General features: G+C 37.7%; 1 protein-coding gene across 1 annotated transcript; it reads left to right on the top strand.

The window, feature by feature from the left end:
* The first annotated feature begins 403 nt into the window (after positions 1-403).
* On the top strand, positions 404-20,422 carry opn8a (opsin 8, group member a). The gene is made up of 4 exons (XM_059356915.1): positions 404-567; positions 10,720-11,013; positions 12,908-13,233; positions 20,039-20,422. Exons 1-4 carry the CDS (start codon positions 495-497, stop codon positions 20,420-20,422), a joined length of 1,077 nt encoding a protein of 358 aa, XP_059212898.1. The 5' UTR covers positions 404-494.
* The last annotated feature ends 301 nt before the right edge of the window (positions 20,423-20,723 follow it).

Genomic DNA, 20,723 nt, shown 5'->3' with positions numbered 1-20,723 from the left:
CTGTCTTTTGATTAATTACTTTTTCCACACCCAGCCAGAGCTGACATCATATTGGCTTTTATAGATCCAGCCTAGGTCTGTGGGTTTCTATGTGTAAATATGTGTTTCAGTGCAGTAGGGTTTTTTTGTGGAACATGAAAAAATGTAACACAAAGAGATTGTTAGTATTCAAAATCCGCATAAGCAGTGTGTGTTTGTGCAAGTGTATGGTTGCAGCTGGTGTGTCTTGTGTGTGGCAGGGTGGAAGGGGTGTGTGTCGATCATGTGTGTCACTGTGCACGGTACAGTAAACTGCCATCGGCGCAGGTTAATGCCTGTGCATGAGGTGTTAGATGCTGCATCTCCCAGAGAGAATATGAGGGTGGACAGAAGAACAAAGAATCAATATGCTCAGTCTTCAGTACAGGTACAGTTGGGACTAGACTTGAGAACCTGTTAGAGCTTTTTTTTTCTTATTCCTCCTGGAAGTAATTTGTGTGACCGACAGGATAAACATGGATAATAAATACATGTCCAAACTGTCACCAACTGTTGATTTTTGTGCAGGGATGTACTTGGTGATCATCGGTAAGTACATTGCTTATTTCATTGACATATTGTGTTGAATTGTCTCAAAGGATTATATTTTGAGCATAGATTTATTTAGATAAATTATTGGCTTGCTTTCACTCCTCATTTAAGGTCAAAAGACACAGTCATGGTGCTTGACTTCCTATTTTAGTCTTATGAGCGCCCCATTTTGCATATCAGTATTGTTTGATTTGCTATACCTCTTTATCCTATAACTTTACAAATGACAAGAAACCTTGTTGAAGTGGTGGGCCTCGTTTGTTAACCATGCGTTAACACAGGTTCTTAAATATGGTCTTCCAGTATGCGCCGTCTCTCCAATTGTCTACATTATTGATTTTTCACAACAAACCGTATAATATTTAGGAGTATATTATTTGATAAGATAGGTGAACTTTTCACAGCCTGAAAATGAAAGTTTTTTATTTATTTACCTCTTTCACTTTGGTTTTTAATAATTTATATTGTTCTATAATATAGCTCAGTAGCTGCCTCCAGTATTGTATTTGAAATTAAATTTTGTGAGGTTGATATGGTACTTTTTTTTGGTGTTGCTTTGAGCTGAAAACACAACGCTACAGGCACGGACGCTTTTTAAAAACACCTTGGCCATGAGCGTCAGGAAAAACAGCCTGGTGCACCTAGTGTTAACATGCACAAGTATCCTGTTATGTTATCCTGTTTTCCCCAAGTGTCCCAGTTATGTTATGTCAAATTAAACACAGTATGCTGGTGAGCCCAGTTTTGAAACAGGAGCACTCCAAAAGGAACCAGGACATTGTAGCATGTAGGCACCTTATCCAGGTTTCTGATCATTCTCTGCTATGACAGCAGGTGTTTCTTCAACACAGTTGATCCCATGCACCAAAAAGGTGCTGGTTAATGATGTAATGATGACCAACAAGGTGAATAGAGAAATCAAAAATCTTGATTTGAGTAATGCGATGCAGATCAAGAATTGTATATTTCTTCTTCTTCTTCTGCTTTCCAGAGATTAGATGGAGAAGCTAAATAAGTTCAGTTTAAAATACATTCAATTCCTACTAACCACAAACAATCCGAAGCCTGGATACTCTTATGACCATTTATACTGTTATAAAAACCACATTTATCAGGTTGAATGTAGTCAAAAGCAGGGCACTAATGCACATGTAAATTAGTTAGTATTCTTCTACTTATGAACTGCACTCTGTTCACCATCTTTATTGGTCATATTGAATGTAAGGGATGAATCTCTTAGACTGAACTACTGTTGAACCTTCAGATCGTGCTGGCAAACCTAGCAGAGAAATGAAGTGTGTTAATGTATACCTTGTTCCTTCACTCAGAGTTCTGTCCTGCTTGTGTTGCTTTGCACCAAATGACTCATGTCGACGCCTGCACTCAGCCGGCTCTGTCGTCATTTTGCTTGGTGTTGTCATGACGTAAACCACAATAGATGATCAAAGACTCATTTAGAATGTCAGTCCACAGGCCGTTGTGGGGAGATATGGGGGTAGAAGGATCAGGTGTTACTTGGGACATAGATTCATTCAGCAGCTGGATTTGCCCCACATTTCCATGCAGTTGTAGCTGAAACAATGTGCAGAAATCAATATTTGATTAAGTGCTCATAATAATGAAATCACAGCTCTATTGAATTTCTTTCTGTACATTAATTATGATAACTACATGTAGTCAACACTTCAATCCATGTACAAAAACGATACCAGGACAGGCTTTCTAGGGGGGAAAATCACATTTTGTGTCGCTGCTGGAATCAAAACTATCAAATATTTATATCAAAAATCAAGCACTTATACATATACAGGAATTTCCCACAGTGAATGTGAGTATACAATTATTTTTTCTAAAATTTCCACTACTCGGTGCAATGACAAAACCTGAATAGAAAATGTACTGCGAAATAAATATCAAAAGCAGGTAAATATGTCAATATACTACCCTCAGATACAAAGAAAGAAGCAAAACATATGTGGTGGTCTAGATACAGATCCAAAATATATACTAAACCAATGCACCAGCTCACAAAATATTAGCTGGGCTCCATCTAAATACTGTAATATTTCGGTATATTGTGGTAACGTTGTTTTTTCGTATTAACCCATAAGAACCCAGACCCAGTAATCCTTAAATGAAAATTATGGGGGATCTATCACAGACCAAGTGGACCACATAGAACACATTAATGATGTTTAAAAAAATCTATCCCTAAATGTTAAAGATCTGTGATGTGACATATATGATACATGCGTTTATGGTATTTATGTTGATGACATTTCTTATTTTAAAATTTAAAAAATAGACATTTTCTGCTCACAGAAACACAAATTTGCCTTTTTCTTTGCATCTCCACAACATATCTCAAAATTGCGACATTAATAGTGCTGTTTAACAACAAATTATCTTTCGGATTTGTATTTAACTTACAAAATAAGAATAAATCAATAATCAATAAAAACAAATACCCATTTGCCTTTTTGTTTGCATCTCCATAGCACATATCAAAATTGTGACTTTAATTTGTTCAGGAAATATGGTCAGAACAAGTTAAATGCAATACAGGACATTAACGGATTAGAATTGTTAAATGGGTTTAAGCTTTTTGAAATTAGCTACTTTTTCACATTTCTGTTTCCAGTCACACACATGGAGAAGTCACTTCTTTTCACAGTCACATGACCACCACACTAGGGTGTTGAGAATGTGTAACTTAGGGATTTAGTGAGTTAAAGTGAAGCATAAAGCTGAATATGGGAGATTAAAGAAGATTTAAAGCAGGGGTCTCAAACTCAAATTACCTGGGCGCCGCTGGAGGCAGAATTACAACGACCAAACAAAGACACAAAATGACCAAAAAAAAACAAATTACTTAAAAAAGACACAAAGTACCAAAAAAGACACAAATTACCAAAAAAGACACAAAATTACAAAAAAGACACAAAATGACTGAAAAAACACTAGATTACCAAAAAAGACACAAATTTATTTTAAAAAGAAACAAAATTACCAAAAAAGACAAAATGATCAAAAAGACACAGAATTACAAAAAAGACACAAAATGACTGAAAAAACACAATTATTTTAAAAAGACACAAAATGACTGAAAAAACACAATTATTTTAAAAAGACACAAAATGACTGAAAAAACACTAAATTATTAAAAAAAGACAAAATAACCCAAAAAAGACACAAAATTACTAAAAAGACACAAAATTATTGAAAAAGACAAAGTAATTAAAGGGACCTTCCACACACAACACGGTAAAGTGCCATTCATATAAAACTCACATTAAACTTTCATATCAAGGTGGGGGCCACAAAATATCGTCACGAGGGCCACAATTGGCCCGCGGGCCGTGAGTTTGAGACCCATGATTTAAAGTGTTTGTTACACGTGTGTCACCGTGGGTTCTTATGGGTTAAGTTAGCTGGCTACAAATGCTAACGGTAACTTCCTCAATGCGAAGTGCTGCTACCCCTCGGAAAAGCTAGCTAGTTACATAACTGTATATCTTGACAAAACAAAAATATGCTTATCCACTAATAGAGTTCTAAGCAATACAGGCATGCGCCTAACTCTCAAACAATCATACAATATGAATAACAGGAAGTCATACCTGAAAAACGGAGCACTTTTCAGCTAAGCATTGCACTAATCAAGTGCTAATTGAAGGAAGCTGCGTTTGCCAACGCAGTTCAAATTTAATGCGCTCCCCCTACTGGAGACATTTGGTAACATCTCTCACTATGCTGCTGGCAGTAAAACGTTAATAATTTTTTTTTTTAATTAAGTAAAAATACTATCAGACCATTAACCCTATAAAGCCTGAACCATTAAATAATTGCCAGAATTTTTTTTTTTTTTTTAAACTTGAGTGTTTATTGAACCTGCTGACAGATCATTTTTAAAAAAAATCCAAAAACAATAGGGATATATGATTCTAATTTGTATCATATTTGATACATCAGTTCTTTTTGTGCAATTTGTTGCTCACAGTTTGTTTTTCTTGAACTAACAAAAGCATATAAAACCCAACATTTTTAACCTTTTAAGGCTTTACTTTCTTTTAACATTTTCCTCAAACATGCAAAATATTTTTTTCCATAAACATCATACATCTGCTTATATGAAGTTTTCACGCAGCAATGACTGATCCACCAGTGGAACCTGCATATAATTTTTGCTATATCTTGTATTTTTGTGCAATTTGTTGCTCAGTTGTTGTTTTTTTCAACACATGTCAGGTTTTTCAGGAAAAAAATATCACACTGATGATGTATAGGTCTCAAAAACTTGTGTATCAAATATGATACACTTGGCTTTATAGGGTTAAAATGTTACACAATACATATTTAGTTTGGTTCTTCAGTATCTGCTATCTATCTTTTATCTGATACACTGTAACTGCCTGGCATCAACTAATAGCTAACTAATTAATTAAACTTTAACATTGACATAAAAATAAAAAATATGGAAAAATATATGTTTTTCCTCATGGGTATGTGCTATGTATCAGTGTATGATTTGGTGTAAGCTGCAGAGTGTTGGAAATATCGGTTATAAAAATGCCTGCCTTCTCAGAATTTTAATGGAATTGGGAAACACTTGTGGTCACTCAAGACAATCCACAGACCTTGTGAGTAATTTAAATGTAAGAGTTAAAGCCCACTAGAAAGGAAAAAGCTCCCACATGAAACTGCTTTGAAAAAGGTCTGTGGATTATCTTGAGATTGAGATCTAGACATTGCTGTTGAGTTTTTCAATTTTTTTGTTTTGTTTTCGGTTTTGTTTTTTGAGTACCTCAAGTTAAGTGCCATATAGGCCTACTCCCAAGGCAGAAGAGAAGACAGGAGACGGAATATCTCCAACACCCAGAACAATCATGATAAATCAATAGCACTGATCAGTAAACTGGTCAATTCCACATGGACTACAAATTGACTGCAAATGGAAACTAGAACGCTTATAATACTAAATTGCTTGTTGACTCTGCATTAAAATACAATTATGTTTGCGATGAGATCTGAGATTACACCAGAGCAAATTAGTTTTATTATTTACACTAACAAGCCAGGGGCACATAAGAGTTGTTTGTAATTGATGAATTGATTATAGTAATGCAGGGTATTTAGGTATTAGGGCTATGTGCAAGGCAAGATGCACTTTATATTCTTAAAAATGGGTACTCCCAATATCAATAAAAAATAAAATTACCATTGCTGGTATTTAATAAATGTAATGTGTATTAAGTATTGTGCATTTAAAATAGCACCTTATATTTACAGTGTAATCGGACAATCTGCAATATAAGTACGCACCTAACACTTTAACACTTCAACACTCACTTTAATCAGCCCTTTGATATCTAAATTTAGCGTTTAACACTAGTGAAATACGTGTGGTCCCCTGACCCTTGGCCTGTATGTTCCATGATCCACTATACTTTTCATTGTTCTTGCTTTTATTTTTAATTTCTGTTCTATTGTGTTTTTAAGGACACATTTTCTCTCTTGGTAATTACTCCTCCTGCTCATTCTGGCCATGAAAGCCAACTGTTCTACTTGTTGTTACCGTTGTTTTATTGATTTTATTTTTATGGTTATGGTATTAACATCAACCTGCCAAAGGGACTAAAGATGGAAATTAGCCGTTGGCTATGATCTTGCATATTTACATGTATATGTTCATTAATATGTATTGTCCCTGTTTTAAATAAATGAACTCAGACTCATATTCCCTGCCTAAAGAGTCTATGCACACTTATGATTCTGTGGAGATCATTCAATACATATTATGTATCATGTATTTTCCACATCATTTTGACAAAAGTGGAAGCCAAATAGAGGATGATTATTTGCACAGTGTGACACAAACATAGAATCAGTCACACACTGAAGTCTAGGCCTGAATCCTAAGTGATCAAAAAGCCGTTAGGTAAAGAGGTATGGAATTAAAATGCAACACAGCATCTCGACAATGCACTGAAGAGTCATAAGTGGGTGGTTAGAGTCATGAGCTTCATAGCAGGTGACCAAAACAGAACCTTAATGAAAACAGAAATGAATTTGAGATTTTTTTTTCAGAAAAAAGAAGATGGGATGAAGTAGGATGTTGGAGGAGAGAGAAGACTGGGGGTAATGAATGCAGCTCAGTCTCATTGAAGTTTTTCTTTTAGAAGCTGAAAGCAGACAGTCACATACATTCAAACATTATAGCAATATTCAGCATGCATTGAGTCAACAACGGTCATGCCAGAAAGAAGAGTATATAAATAGAGATGATAAAGCCCCAGGGTTGAGCTGCAGAATCTCATTAGAAAAACATGAAATTCTGGAAAAAGGAATGTCTCCTGCACAAAAGACTTGGTAAACAAATACCATTCACCCTGTCCATTCATTAAAAATCCCATTAGGGTAACTTTTTCCAACGTCTTCCTCACAGATGAGTGCTTTAGTGATCAAATCTCTGTGTGGCAAGCAAACAACAATGCACTGTTTAATCTGTAAACATAAAATAGTAAAGGCTTAAAAGGGTAAAGTAAATTCTGCTTTGACCTCACCTTTCAGTGAGCTAAATGTCTGTACAAATTCACAACAAGGATAAGAATAGATAAAAGCAGCGAGCACAAGGAACATTTTCAATACAGGTTTTTATGTTTTCAGTCCATCTGTCTGGTGTTGCTGCACTTAGTACAACTGAGTTGTATAATGAAACAAATGCAGTGCATTTCTGTCAAGGTTGCTCTGGTTGTGAAAGCTCAATTAGGACTACTGAGGGACAAAAACCTAACATTCTTCTTCACAAATTAAAGTGCCAGCATAGTACTGTGTGTTTTGTCAGTTTAATTTCTATAAGCTTACGTAAGAGCAATATAAAGCAGGTTGAACCGAGAACAATCTCTCTAATGGAGTAGACATTAATATATTATTAAAGCAGTAAATTCTATATATATCACATGCACTATTAGCACTTCGTTGTATAGTTGTAAAATAATAATTTTAAATTTTTCACACAGCCTATTATTGGTTACCTGCTTAAATTGTAGAGGGATTCACTATCAACCTGTGGAACCCAGTGAACTTATAATTACATGATTTAAAAAATTAATAACTAAAGTGTATTGATGAGTTCCAAATCCTTTAGATTTTTGTCCATTGTTGTTCCCTTATTTGTCATCACATCAAGCACTTTAATCACATGCACTGGCATGAGCCCTGATCCATACCATAGGTCCATACACAATGGAACAACTGTATAATGAGGTTAGAACAATTTCCAATAAGCTGAACATCAGTTCTTAATAGATAGAATTCAACTTTAACTATAACTTGAGTGTGGTTTATGCTGCAGTTATTGTCAGCTAGCAAGACAACTGAGACCATAAACTCATTAGGAAAATGTTTACTTAGGTAATAGATCAAGTGAGAACTGAGGTCATTTTCTCATAGACTTTTATGCAATCATATTTTTTTGCACCTAGATGAGTCACCCCCTGCTGGCCATTAGAAGGAATGCACGTTTATTTCCACGTTGACTTCACTCTCAGACTCCGTATACAAAGCGAAGCAAAGTCTCCAGGAAGTTACCATGGTCCGACCAATAGCCTGATACGATTTTAACAAGGTGTAATGTCAGATAGTCAGATTTAGTGAACTCGGGCTAGTTGTTCCCTCTGTTTCCGATCTTTGTGCTAAATTAAGCTAGCTGGCAGCTAGCTGGCAGCTTGCTGTAGCTTTACGTTTACTGTAGCTTACAGATATATTAATCTTCCCATCTACCTCTTGTCAAAAAAGTGAATGTAAATGTTTCCCAAAATGTCTAACTATTCCTTAAATGTGTTGTTATTATATCCGAATGTATGCAATAATCAATAGCAGAGATTGAGACTAAATTTCATTAGGGGTTTTTTAAGGGTTGAAAATGTTGGCATACATGATGAAGTAGTTAATGTGTCAGATGTGGCAAAGGCCTCCAGGAGAAACAATAAAGAGCAGAGCATTGGTGGCAGTGTCAACATAGACAGACAGCCTCCACACTCATTCTGCAGCTCTCTAGATTCAACTTAGCATGGTGTGAGAAGCAACAAGAAGCCTGAGGGAAGAAACCCCCCATAGCATCTGAGGTCATTAGAATAACAACATTTGTTCCATTTGTTGTAGGAGGGGAAAAGCAGAATTCAACGTCATGTTAATTTTTTTTTTAATTAAAGAAATCACCTTGGCTGCTTCTGCCACCAGCATAGATTGCCATTGAACAAAGACTGTGTAAACATCCACTCTCTCAGCTACTACATGAAATAAATCCTTACCGGGGCAAATTCACTTAACATTACATTCATTAATGTCTTGTTCCATGTGTTAAGCATAAAACAGATTTTTCTTCTTCAAATAGAGGACAAAAGTAAAACTATAACATAACAATAATTATATATATATATATATATATATATATATATATATATATATATATATATATATATATATATATATATATATATATATATGAATAAATAAGAAGAATGTTTAAAATTAAATAAACATATTAACATAATTGATGTGACTTCATTAATGCTCATAGTTCTAATTGTATTCAGTTCAGATGTAAATGCTAAGCAGTAACTGCTTGTTCCAAATGTATATTAGAATATCAGCATTGCAGAGGAAGCTGGAAAACATCGTCTTCCAAGTGATCACTGGCTCCACACCCACTCAAAGCCTCTTCTCATATGAGCTCCATCTAGTCATTGTTAAACTGAAGCATCCTTACTTGACCCGGAGTGCTTTTCTGTTGCTAACGTTGCTTTTTCACGCTTGGTTTGTGCCCTTTGACCTCAGCTACAGACACACAAGGAACCCTTTAACGAACTGAAAGACATGTTAGGAACGACATGTCAGTTTCCACTAAGTACATGCAAAGCTGCTTTTCAAAAAGCACTTCTATGTTCACAGGAAACATACAGCGAGGTGTAATGGGCCAAAAATACTTGGTTAAGGTCGGAAAAGTAAAAACATGGTTGGAATTATAATTACTTCTGTAAGTAACTACTAGTTGCATTTAGGTGCTGTGGAAGATGACAAAGAAAACTAGAAAATGTCCACGGGGGCTACTGCACTATGATGAGATTCTTCAGAGATTTCAAACAATCAATACTAGTAATGTTATGATACTATGTTATGCTATACAAGGAGCACACCTACAACAAGCATTCCTTTTCAAGTATTTATTTATACAGCAACCTATACCTGTGTGTGTGTGTGTGTGTGTGTGTGTGTGTGTGTGTGTCTCTGTGTGTCTCTGTGTGTCTCTGTGTGTCTGTCTGTGGAATTAACTGCCGCTGTAGAATCTTCCACCACAGTGAGGGCAACCAGAGGTGGTCAGACTGGAATTTCTGGCCTCGAACAGAATCATATCATTGATCCGACTTCAGAAATAGCTTTGTAAAAACGATCTGAAAAACTGATATATAACTCGAAGAGTTGCAGGTCTAGTAGTGGGATGAAATTGCGGGACGAAATTGTGTCCAAAAGAGAAAGAGGAAAAAATCCACAGTATAACAATAGTGCTCGGTGCGATCGCCCCATGCCCCTAATAAAAACATTCCCTTTTTGATTTGAGACAAGGTCCATATTTTGTTTAATCCATTCACCATACTTACCAAACCTTACATGGAAGCTCATCATATTAAATCGTTTGCTCTAATGTCCCAGTGACAGCACAATTGGGTTTACATTGGAGTCAAGGGACAGCCCAGTGTATCTCATACAAACACCAAAGGGTTCATTGCTTCTCCGTATCTGGCACCATGGGGCAATGACCAAGCGTTGGTATCTGTCAAGTTGGTTGTGAGAACTCTGGAATTTCTTGGCAGGGATGGATTAATGATCAAAGCACTGGTGGACTCAGAGACGGCTTACAGGGGCCATGATAAAGTCCTCTACAGCGTCCCTCCAGTTAAAAAATAGAGATACAGTGCCCTAATTAGTCCCCTTAAATAAGAAACATGATGCAGTGCCATATATGTGCTGGTGCCCCACCGCCTGCAGCTGGTGCCCTTGGTATTTATTTTTTTTGGTTCCTGCCCCTCAGACAACCTGAGTCTGCCACTGTATCAAGGTGTTTTTTCTCTCTCCTATTCTTTCCTGCAGCTATTCTGTCTATCTGTGGGAATGCTGCAGTCTTGGTCAGCGCCGGTCGTCGTCTTGCCCCACTCAAAGCTCCCGAGCTGCTGACGGTGAACTTGGCCATAACAGACATCGGCATGGCCCTCAGCATGTATCCTCTGTCCATTGCTTCAGCCTTTAACCATGCCTGGATTGGAGGCGACACATCATGCCTCTACTATGGCCTGATGGGTATGATCTTCAGTGTAACCAGCATCATGACACTGGCTGTGTTGGGGATGGTCAGATACCTGGTAACAGGAAGTCCACCAATGACAGGTTTGCATCAAGAAATCAATGTTTGGAGTAAGCAGTCAGTCTTATCTAAGATCCTAAACAATTACCCATAAACCTTTTGGATTATTATTAGTAATGATAAAATCATGTAATGACCACACAGGATCCAATGTAATTGCCTGATTGATCTGTGCTCCCATGATTTATTGATCTGCAATAGTTTGACTTATTTTTAGTCTAGACTAATTAAACCCTGTTAAGCTCAACGGAAAAGCATCGCTTTTAACAGGTCGATGGTGTCTTCTTTTATCCCTCCACTCAAAAAAAAATAAAGACGTGTCTTTCTGCAAATAGCCTACCACACATGATAAGCACACAGTAAATGTTAGCACTGCACTGAAATCATTTGCATCTAAAACATACAAAGTGTTGTGAATTTGTCAAATATAGCCTTACTTCTGACACTTGCAGAGAATATGTGACGTTAAAGATAATATATTAAGCTATATAATGTGAATAGAAACTCAATTAGGCAAATAGACAGACAGTATATAACATACAGTGAAAATGATTAGCAGATTTTTTTTAAAAACAAAATAAGCACTGAATATTGATGGTGAAACACAACAGTGATATCAAAGAACCCCTACTGATGGTTTGAGATCCAGATGTTCATCGTGGCTTCTAAAGCGAAATATGCTGATTTTCATGTTAAGTATGTTGCTATCTTCACAGTATGGTAGGCTCTACATATGTTCCTTTGTGGGCTTGCAGTAGCTGGAGACACAAAACAATCTAATTAAATGGTTATGTAAGACCTGCCATGATAATTGACACAACAGGGAATATAGCAGAAGAACAGTGTGCCAGTCTGCCCTTTGGACTGAAAACAGCAGCTGGAGCCCTTCAGACAAATACATAGTGATGACTGTAAATGGATTAGTTATAGGTAATCAATACACTGTTAGGAGGTAAGCTGCATGCCGGTGAACACACAAGGAAGTTTTGAAGCGAAAGTTATTTACACAATTGATTATTGTGAGTGCATAACAGTAGGAGGCAGCCTGCATACAGCTCCCCTACTAGCTCTGAAATACCACTGCTCAAATCCGCTGATATTACCCACAAGTGAGCTCTGATCGACTCAGGATCAAGTGCTCCTAGCTTTAACTACAGTGGTGTTACAAGTCATAAGCCTGTTATGTGAGAAGAATGAACAGTTAACTGAGCAGCAGACAAAATACATAAGTTATGTTAGGGAGAGGTAGTTGTTGTATCAGTGGGTCAGCTTGCATTAGCATTAGCTGCTGGGGATCAGCTAGTTCAGTCATGCTTCACTACCACTGGCTCAGTCATCAGCAGTTTGGCCCACAGCTAACTTCTAATTTTCATTTCGTCATATTCATGGAGTACGGCCCTTAAAACCTGTCCGAGTATACCTAAAAATTATGTGCATCTTCTTTGCATTTTAAAATGTACAGGTCAAGTTTTGAAAAATGCTCTTACTGCAGTAAAATGCTAGTATGGGGACTAACATCACCGTGCACTCACAAAATTGAATGGAATCTCAGCTATTGAGTGACATCCAATTTATGCAGTTCCAAGACTGTTTAGGGACCCTAGTATGGAGAAATATTCAAATAAAATAGGTAAGAATAACACACTGCATAAGTATTTTCCTTAAACTCAATGAGATGTGCATAAACTTTTGGGTAACCATAGAAACCATTTTCAATCAGATATCTTGAGGTCAGAGGTCGAAGGACCCCTTTGAAAATGGCCATGTCAGAGCTGGCGGGCCATCTAAATGCTATGGGTTAACCATAATTTATTTTCCATAATCACAATTTTGTTTATTTTGCACAGTATCTATACAAATATAATAGCACTGTATGATTGCTGTACTAAACTGAATTTTAAATATGTCTGTGCACAGGTGTCAAGTTCCAGAGGAGAACCATCAGTATTGTGATCAGTGCCATCTGGCTGTATGCTAGCCTGTGGGCGTTGTTTCCTCTGCTGGGCTGGGGCAGCTACGGCCCAGAGCCCTATGGACTCGCCTGTTCGATAGACTGGACTGGCTACGGGGAGTCCCTGAACCACTCCACCTTCATCATGACTCTGTCTATACTCTGCACATTCCTCCCCAGTCTGGTAATCCTCTTTGCCTATTTTGGTATCGCCTGGAAGCTGCACAGGGCCTACCAATCCATCCAGAGCAATGATTTTCAATATGGCAATGTTGAGAAGAGAATCACCCTTGTAAGTACAACATGATCAATGCTGTATTGACTTTTCATTGACTTTTGAGTTTTCTTTTACTGTTTGGAACACAATTTCATGAGACAGTTAAATCACTAGTTAAATCAAAATCAAGAATAAATGCTAAAACTGAAACAAGAGAAAGGAGTGAATACACAAAAGAAATACTTACACTATTGCTTTTTTCTTCATATTTCGTTCGAATTGTTAAAATCGACCAATATTTTATAATCTAATCTAAAGTCTGGTCGGCTTATATGTCGTATCTTATATCGGTCTGCTGATGTTATAACCTAATATTGGCCTATCACAGACAAAACCTTTTTAAAAGAACATTTATTGCAAGGAATGGAAGTCAGAAAAACAGAAACAAGGCTGATACAATGATATATGAATGATAAATGAGGGACAGGTGAATCTACTCAAGAGTGGGGTAGGTAATCATTATGGGGCAGGAAATACATGAGGGCAAGAAGTGAAGACACCAGAAACAAGGGAGGTGAGGCTTTTTTCAAACTACTACTACTGTCTCTCCTCAACAGCTGATCAAGCTGAACAAATGCTTTTTCTTGTGCTGATCTTGTATGGGCTACACGGTGGTGTTCTCGCCAAAACTCAGCTGGGATCGTCTCCAGTCCCCGCGACCCGAGTGCAGACAAGCAGTTAAGGATAATTTATTTATTTATTGAAGGAATTGTCAAAAAAATATTCATTTAAATTGTCAGCAATTGACTCATACTGAACATACAGTACTGATGTTTATTCTGCTATTTATTTATTTAGACTGTTTTTCTCACCTAACATTTCTAGAACTGGTTAATATGATATATAATGATTTATAATAAACTTAAACATTTATGGTAACACTATTTTAAAAAGCAGGCTTCTGAGTACCTTTGCATAGTCATAATGGTGCACAATCCACATCTAAAAAGTCTATTTTTCATTCAGCTTATAGATATAAGTCGCCATATCAGTAATTAGTGATTTTTGGCCTTTAAAATTGGTATTAGTGTTATGCTCAAAAATCCTATCTGGGTCAAACTCTCATCCATGTTATCTCTCTATCTAGTCAACCAAGTCAATTATATACTACAACTATGATCTATCCCTCCTGGCATGAAAATGAATATTCTATATCACCCCATTAAAAAAACCCTCATGGCTGAGAGGCAGGCAGCAGCCGTGTCCATTTAATGCTTTTCTCTGTGCTGTCAAGCTGAAGCATGTTACAAAATACTGTAGATGTTTAGTCAGATTGTATGTTAATGTTTTTACATAGCTGAAGCCATCACATCCTGCTATGGTAAATTTATTATATATCTATATTTGACATTGTGAGAGCATTGTGTTTGACAGCACAGATCCTTTTTAATAACGTGCAAATAAAAATTGATTTCCAATTAAGCGCCATCATTGTGACAACACTGACAGCCAATTTGATAAGTAGATAATCACCTCACTTCCTCACTTCCCTGCTCTTACTTGAATCAGTTTTGTAACACAACCAAGAAAAATGAAGATTAAAGCTTAGTTTTGCATGTGGAGGCCCCTTGGTAAGGCTGTTCAGTATTTTCTCAGTAATGATGGATGGGAGGCCAGTGTCTATTTCTGTGCTGCAGTATATTGTCTAGATAGAAACATATACACTATACATATGTACTTGTCAGCCACAGAGTCGGTTCAGAAACAGCTATCTTTACAAGATCAATATGTCATTTGAGTACAACAGCCACCTCACTTTGACAAATACACTTTTTTCATTTTTATGATTATATACAAAGACACAATTTAGTCAAGTTTTATGTATCTACAAACAGTGTTATATATTCGAAAAAAAACCTATATCCTCACTGGCGGCCTCGTTGGGTCATTTCGAGGCATCAGTATGAAATTGAGAGGGTTAAATAACCACTTAACCGTTTCTTATAACTACTTAAATTACTGACAATGTGCTACTGAAAACACTCCATTATAAATGAATAATGGAGCTTCCCATGTAAGAACTAATCCTTGTTACATTACTCCTCAAAGTGTGAGGTGGTCGGTGAAATGTTGAGTACCGTGCGTTTATAAGCCCCTGGCATGCATCTTATCTCAGCATATACTTGTGTGTGTACATACATATTCATGAGTGTGTTAGCATGCGTGCATTGAATTGAGTTTTTGCAGCAGATTAGAAAATATCCATAGGTTGTAATTCTTTTGAGTTTATCTGTGGTCTGCAGGTGACGTAACCCTGCAGAAAACTGAGGAGGGAGTGACAAAGATCAGAAGGGAAAGTGTCTGGCCGATCTGCAGATTGTGCTTGACAGAGCGAGCAGGGTCAGCGACTGGTCACCACTTTTACACATCTGGGCTTCTGTGAACACAACACATCTGTTTGTGTAGCAGCAAATGCCCTGTGGCAATGGATGTTAACCATTTGTCTGAGAGAGCATTATGCGTGTTTGTACCTCAAGCATTCATTTAGACTCTGTTTTCCCACAGAAATTTATTTTTCTTTTAGCAAATAAATTCCAATTAATTATGAATCAGTCAGATAGAGCTGGATTCAACATGTTGTGTATTCATCAGTCTTGCTTGATTGTCTGAAAGTCTGCAATTTTACCAATAGAAAAACAGGCCACTTGAAAAAATAAAGTCAATGCCAGCTTTGCTTTTTAGTAGTCCATGTAGTAATGTGATGGAATATGTGTAATACTGACTGAGTGATACAGGGTCAGGGGCATCCATTGTTGGCCTTGCCCCTTACATTCAGAAAAGGATTTTCTGAATCCTTGAAGGATGTTATTATTGCATTGTGTACATGGAAATGTTTTTTTAGCTGTTGGATTATTTGCCCATGCATCTGGCCTCATCCTTCCTTCATCCTTCATCCTTCATAGCCAACAACATCATATTCTGTTTGTTTTGTAAAAGGAGTGTGTTTTGGTTTGGGTGGTGTTAGAAAAATTGCATGAGGAAACCTTGAAAATTGATAATCTGTCACCAACAGAAAAAACCTCCCCATTTTTCTGCGCAGATCGTTGATGGGGAAATGAAGAGCTGGAGATGTCCAAGTTTCTCAGTTTAACATAGTTTTATTACAATACGTCAAAAAATGTGCACTTTACAGAGATTCTCCGGGTTCAAAAACTCATGTCCCTGAATACAAACAGACGTGTTTCAGTTCGTGAAGTCTGAACCACGACTCTCTCCCTGAACCCATTAAAATACTAACATTTGTTTACAAAACATGCTGGTCGATTTCTTGCAGGAAGTTCCGCCTTCTTGATCGCTGATTCGCCAGTTTTAATTAATACAACGGCACGTCATGCCACCTGGTTGCTTGCTGCCCCGGACAAGAGCCAAAGGATTTTCACTGTCTCACATGGATTCTAAAAGTCTAAAAAATATGAAACAGACAATGAAATATATGTTATAACATTAACACACAAACATAATCCTTGTATCAAAATCATATTGCCTGATTTAATATAAATGCACAGAGAGAGATATTACACCCAAGGTTTGACCTTTGATAGTGACCTGCGTCACGCACAGAGACAGAGAACAGAGACAGAGAACAGAGAAGCAGAAATCAAGCATAAAATCATTTACCAATATAGAAAATAATCAATTATTTTAACAGTGGTTAGACATATCTGAGCTTTTAAATAATTTACATTTGCTTCAAATTCATATTCAAATGTGATTTCTTTCTTCCTTAAGGAGAATATGTAATGTGTAATATTCAAAGGATTCATAACTCTTTCTTAACTGGAATGGGGATTGGAATTGGGAAGTGGAATTTTCTTTCTGTTTCCTTCTCATCATGCCTCATTTCCCCTTTAGCCCCTACATAATATGACAGATAGTCAAATCCCTTACCTCACTATTTACCTGTTAAATGGTGTCCCACTGGTTATTCCTATCCGCATAACCATGGCAGCAATGATTTCTAATTCCATGTCTGACTACTATTCGTGCTGAAAGGCTGAGTTGTTACTGCATGTTAACAGACTTTAACAACAACCAGCATACAGGTTATAAAATAGAATTGTGAGATTTATATTATATCACTCCAGTATTTTAAGCAGTTGTTTATATTATATACACTACTGGTCAAAAGTTTTAGAACACACCAACTTTTCCAGTATTTAATTGAAAATTATGCAGTTTAATGTCTCAGTGTTAAAATTCTTTATTGAGCATGATAGTGTTTTGAAAGTAAAAAAAAGATTCAAAATCACATTTTATGTTTGACTAAAGGACTAAAAAAAGACATAAAATGACCAAAAAAAGACACAAAATGACAAAAAAGACACCAAAAGACACAAAATGACTAAAAAAAGACACAAAATTACAAAAAAAGACACCAAAAGACACAAAATGACTAAAAAAAAGACACAAAATGACTAAAAAAAGACACAAAATGACCAAAAAAAGACACAAAATGACTTACAAAGACATGAAAAGAATTCAAAAATGGACAAAATAGCCCAAGACTCCATAGAGTTAAGTTGTTAACCCATTTCTTGTTCCCTGAAAAAGGCCTACTTGTATAATTCTGAAATGTACATTATTTTTCAGTATTGGTTAACCTTACCTTTTTTATTTACCTCTGGCAGTTCACCACTTACATTTGTACCCTTTCAAGCTGTTCATTTGACTTGAACTGCTTGAATTTCAATAAAAAATTGGAAAAATTGGGGTGTTCTAAAACTTTTGACCGGTAGTGTATATAGTATTGTTTATATATATTATATAGTAAACCCATCATCAGTATGACAAGCCCTGATTACCAGTAACATCAAAGACCTCCTTTACTTAAAGAAGAAGACATTTAAGGATGGTGATTACCCTGAGCTTAACAGCTGCAGTGGGAACTCAAAGCCCATGTGAAGGATACCATGGATGACTGCAGGAGGAAGGTGGAGCAAGAGCTGCAGGAATTCAGCATAAGGGAGGTCCGGATGGTATGGAGACCACCACAGGCTGCAGCACAAAGAGGGAAGGACAGTGGAGGGTGGTGCACGGAGGGCAAACCAGTTGAACAATACCTGCCCCCCCACCCCCAACCCAGTGCTGGCCAAAGCCACAGAAATACACCACTGTTGACTATCACCATCAGAGATTATGATCAAAAACATTGGAGCACCAGAGGGGACAGGGCTGTCCTCTGTCCTGTTCACCTTGTACATTCCAGACTTTAAATACAACTCGGAGTCCTGCCGCATGCAAAAGTCCTCCGATGACACTTCACTTGTGGGGTGTATTAAGGATAGAAAGGAGGGGGAGTACAGGAGCGTGGTGGAAGATTCCATCACCTGGTGCAGGTTGAACCATCTTCAGATCAACACCTCCAAGACCAAAGAGATGGTGGTCGACTTTCAGAAGCTTAAGCTCCACCCACAACGGATCTCCATCAGAGGGGTGAATGTGGAGATGGTCCAGACCTCCAGGTACTGGGACTGCACCTGGATAAAAGACTAGACTGGCTCATGAACATTCACATCCTATACAGGAAAGGGCAGAGCCAACTCTACTTCCTGAGGAGGCTGTAATCCTTTAACATCTGCCAGAATCTCCAGCAGATGTTCTACCAGACTGTCGTCGCCAGAGTCCTCTTCTATGCTGTAGTGTGCTAGGGGGACAGCATCAGGACGGGGGGCGCTAGCTGGACAAGCTCTTGAGGAAAGCTGGCTCAGTGGTTGGGTTAGGTTTAAACTGTTGTAAACTCCCTCATATGATAAAAAACACTCCTTTTATAATTAAATAACCAATAAAATAGTAATAAAAAACAATAAACAGATGATATAAAAAATAAAATGAGCAACCATGTATTGTTTTTTTTTTGGTGTGAGAAATGGATAAGCTTCGCCGTTCTGCAATCAGGCCATTGTAATACTGGGAAGAGCTGGAATCCCTTACATCTGTGGCAGAGAAAAGGTCTTAAAACACTGCTGTCCATCATGGACAATGTTCACCACCCTCTGAACAGCACTAACTGTCTAGTGGTTTCAGATGTTTTTGATGTACACATTTTTGAACATTCTATTAACTGAAACGGCTTTAAAAAAAAATAGTCAAATAGCTGTTATCTTGTCACAGTTCAGTTCCGCACCCTGCTGCTCTTTCCTGCATTCGTGCAAGACTTTCCAGCACTCACTTTCAGACTGCTTTCCTGTTGCCGACCCTGCCTGCCTCTGACTCACCTGTTTTGTTGAATCCCTGGTAAACGCCTCAGTCTACTGTCCCTGACCACAATCTCTCCAGCAGCTTTTTGGCATCTGCCTGCCTCGACGACGCTGAGCGAGTCTGCCTGTGCACACTTACCTGCTGGCTCCTCGATCCCTTGTCTGGCTCCTGCCTCGTCTCCTGTCTACTAACTTCCAGCATGTGCAGCCACGCACCCTGCCCTTTTCCACCACAGCAGCCCATTTATGAAGTGTTGTGTGTGAAGGCTCTCCCCACCTGTGTCTCAAAGCCTTCCCCAAACCTACAGAGACTCAAATTTGCTTAACTGAATTGAACTGTCAGTTGTGTTGCAATTAGGTCCACCTCACACTGGTTACAATGCTACAGTGGGGGAAAAATCACTCAGGAGGGGCCAGTCTCCCCAGCCTCCTCTGTTTGGTCTGATCTGGTGGTAGCTTTTTGCAGTGTATTGACATGAAAGTGGTAGTGATTTTCTAAACCAACCCCAAAATTCCAAATCTTCTTACCTCCGCCACTGAACTCACAGATTCTACACACCCCTATATTTTCTTTCCTTCTTCCCTGCCATCCATAGTTCTTTGATTTGCTTTTCTTATTTCAGATGGCCGTGATGATCAGTTCAGGTTTCCTTGTAGCCTGGACCCCCTACGTGGTTGTCAGCTTCTGGAGCATGTTTCACTCCCAGGAGCAGGCCCACATGACTCCATTCCTCACCCTGTTACCATGCCTCTTCGCTAAGAGCTCCACCGCATACAATCCTTTCATATACTTTATCTTCCAACGTACCTCTCGGCATGGGCTCCTCCGCCTCCAGAGACTGATGTTTTGTTGCTATCATCGAGCAAATTTACCTGCTGAAGGAGGGAAGCTGGAAGGCAAACTGGTCAAAGATTCTGATTGCACCATTTTTGAAAAGGGGACTGATGAAACCTGTGTTGGAGTTGATGGCAGAGAGTCTTATATTCAGATGATGCCTTTGGGTTAATGAAGTCTACATTCTTATTTAAATGCAAATTTCTTAAATTGTCATTTTCACATAAACGGATTGTAATTATTCCTATGAAAAGTAATGCACTGGAATTTGTAGCTATCCCAACACCATTTTGTTGGTAATGTAAAAAGCCATGAACATCTAATATTCAGAGCCAGTACTGGTACACTAAAGCAGTGGGGTATTTTTTTTAACCTAACCCTGTTCTTCTTTTTTTCCAATCTTAGCTGATTTGTTTTGTTTTGCCTAACCTTAGGCAAATTTCTGTACTTTTTTTATGCAGAAAACATCTTAA

Source organism: Centropristis striata, chromosome 18 (genome assembly GCF_030273125.1).
Source record: "Centropristis striata isolate RG_2023a ecotype Rhode Island chromosome 18, C.striata_1.0, whole genome shotgun sequence".
Taxonomy (NCBI): domain Eukaryota; kingdom Metazoa; phylum Chordata; class Actinopteri; order Perciformes; family Serranidae; genus Centropristis; species Centropristis striata.
The sequence above is the reverse complement of the archived record's forward strand: the minus strand, read 5'-3'. Positions and strand labels throughout refer to the sequence as shown.

Bases quoted from the DNA above. Each gene is read 5' to 3' on its own strand.
- opn8a (XM_059356915.1), top strand. From the start codon at position 495: ATGGATAATAAATACATGTCCAAACTGTCACCAACTGTTGATTTTTGT. The intron at 568-10,719 runs GTAAGTACATTG...TCTTTCCTGCAG, and splicing joins GATGTACTTGGTGATCATCG to CTATTCTGTCTATCTGTGGG. The intron at 13,234-20,038 runs GTAAGTACAACA...TTCTTATTTCAG, and splicing joins TTGAGAAGAGAATCACCCTT to ATGGCCGTGATGATCAGTTC.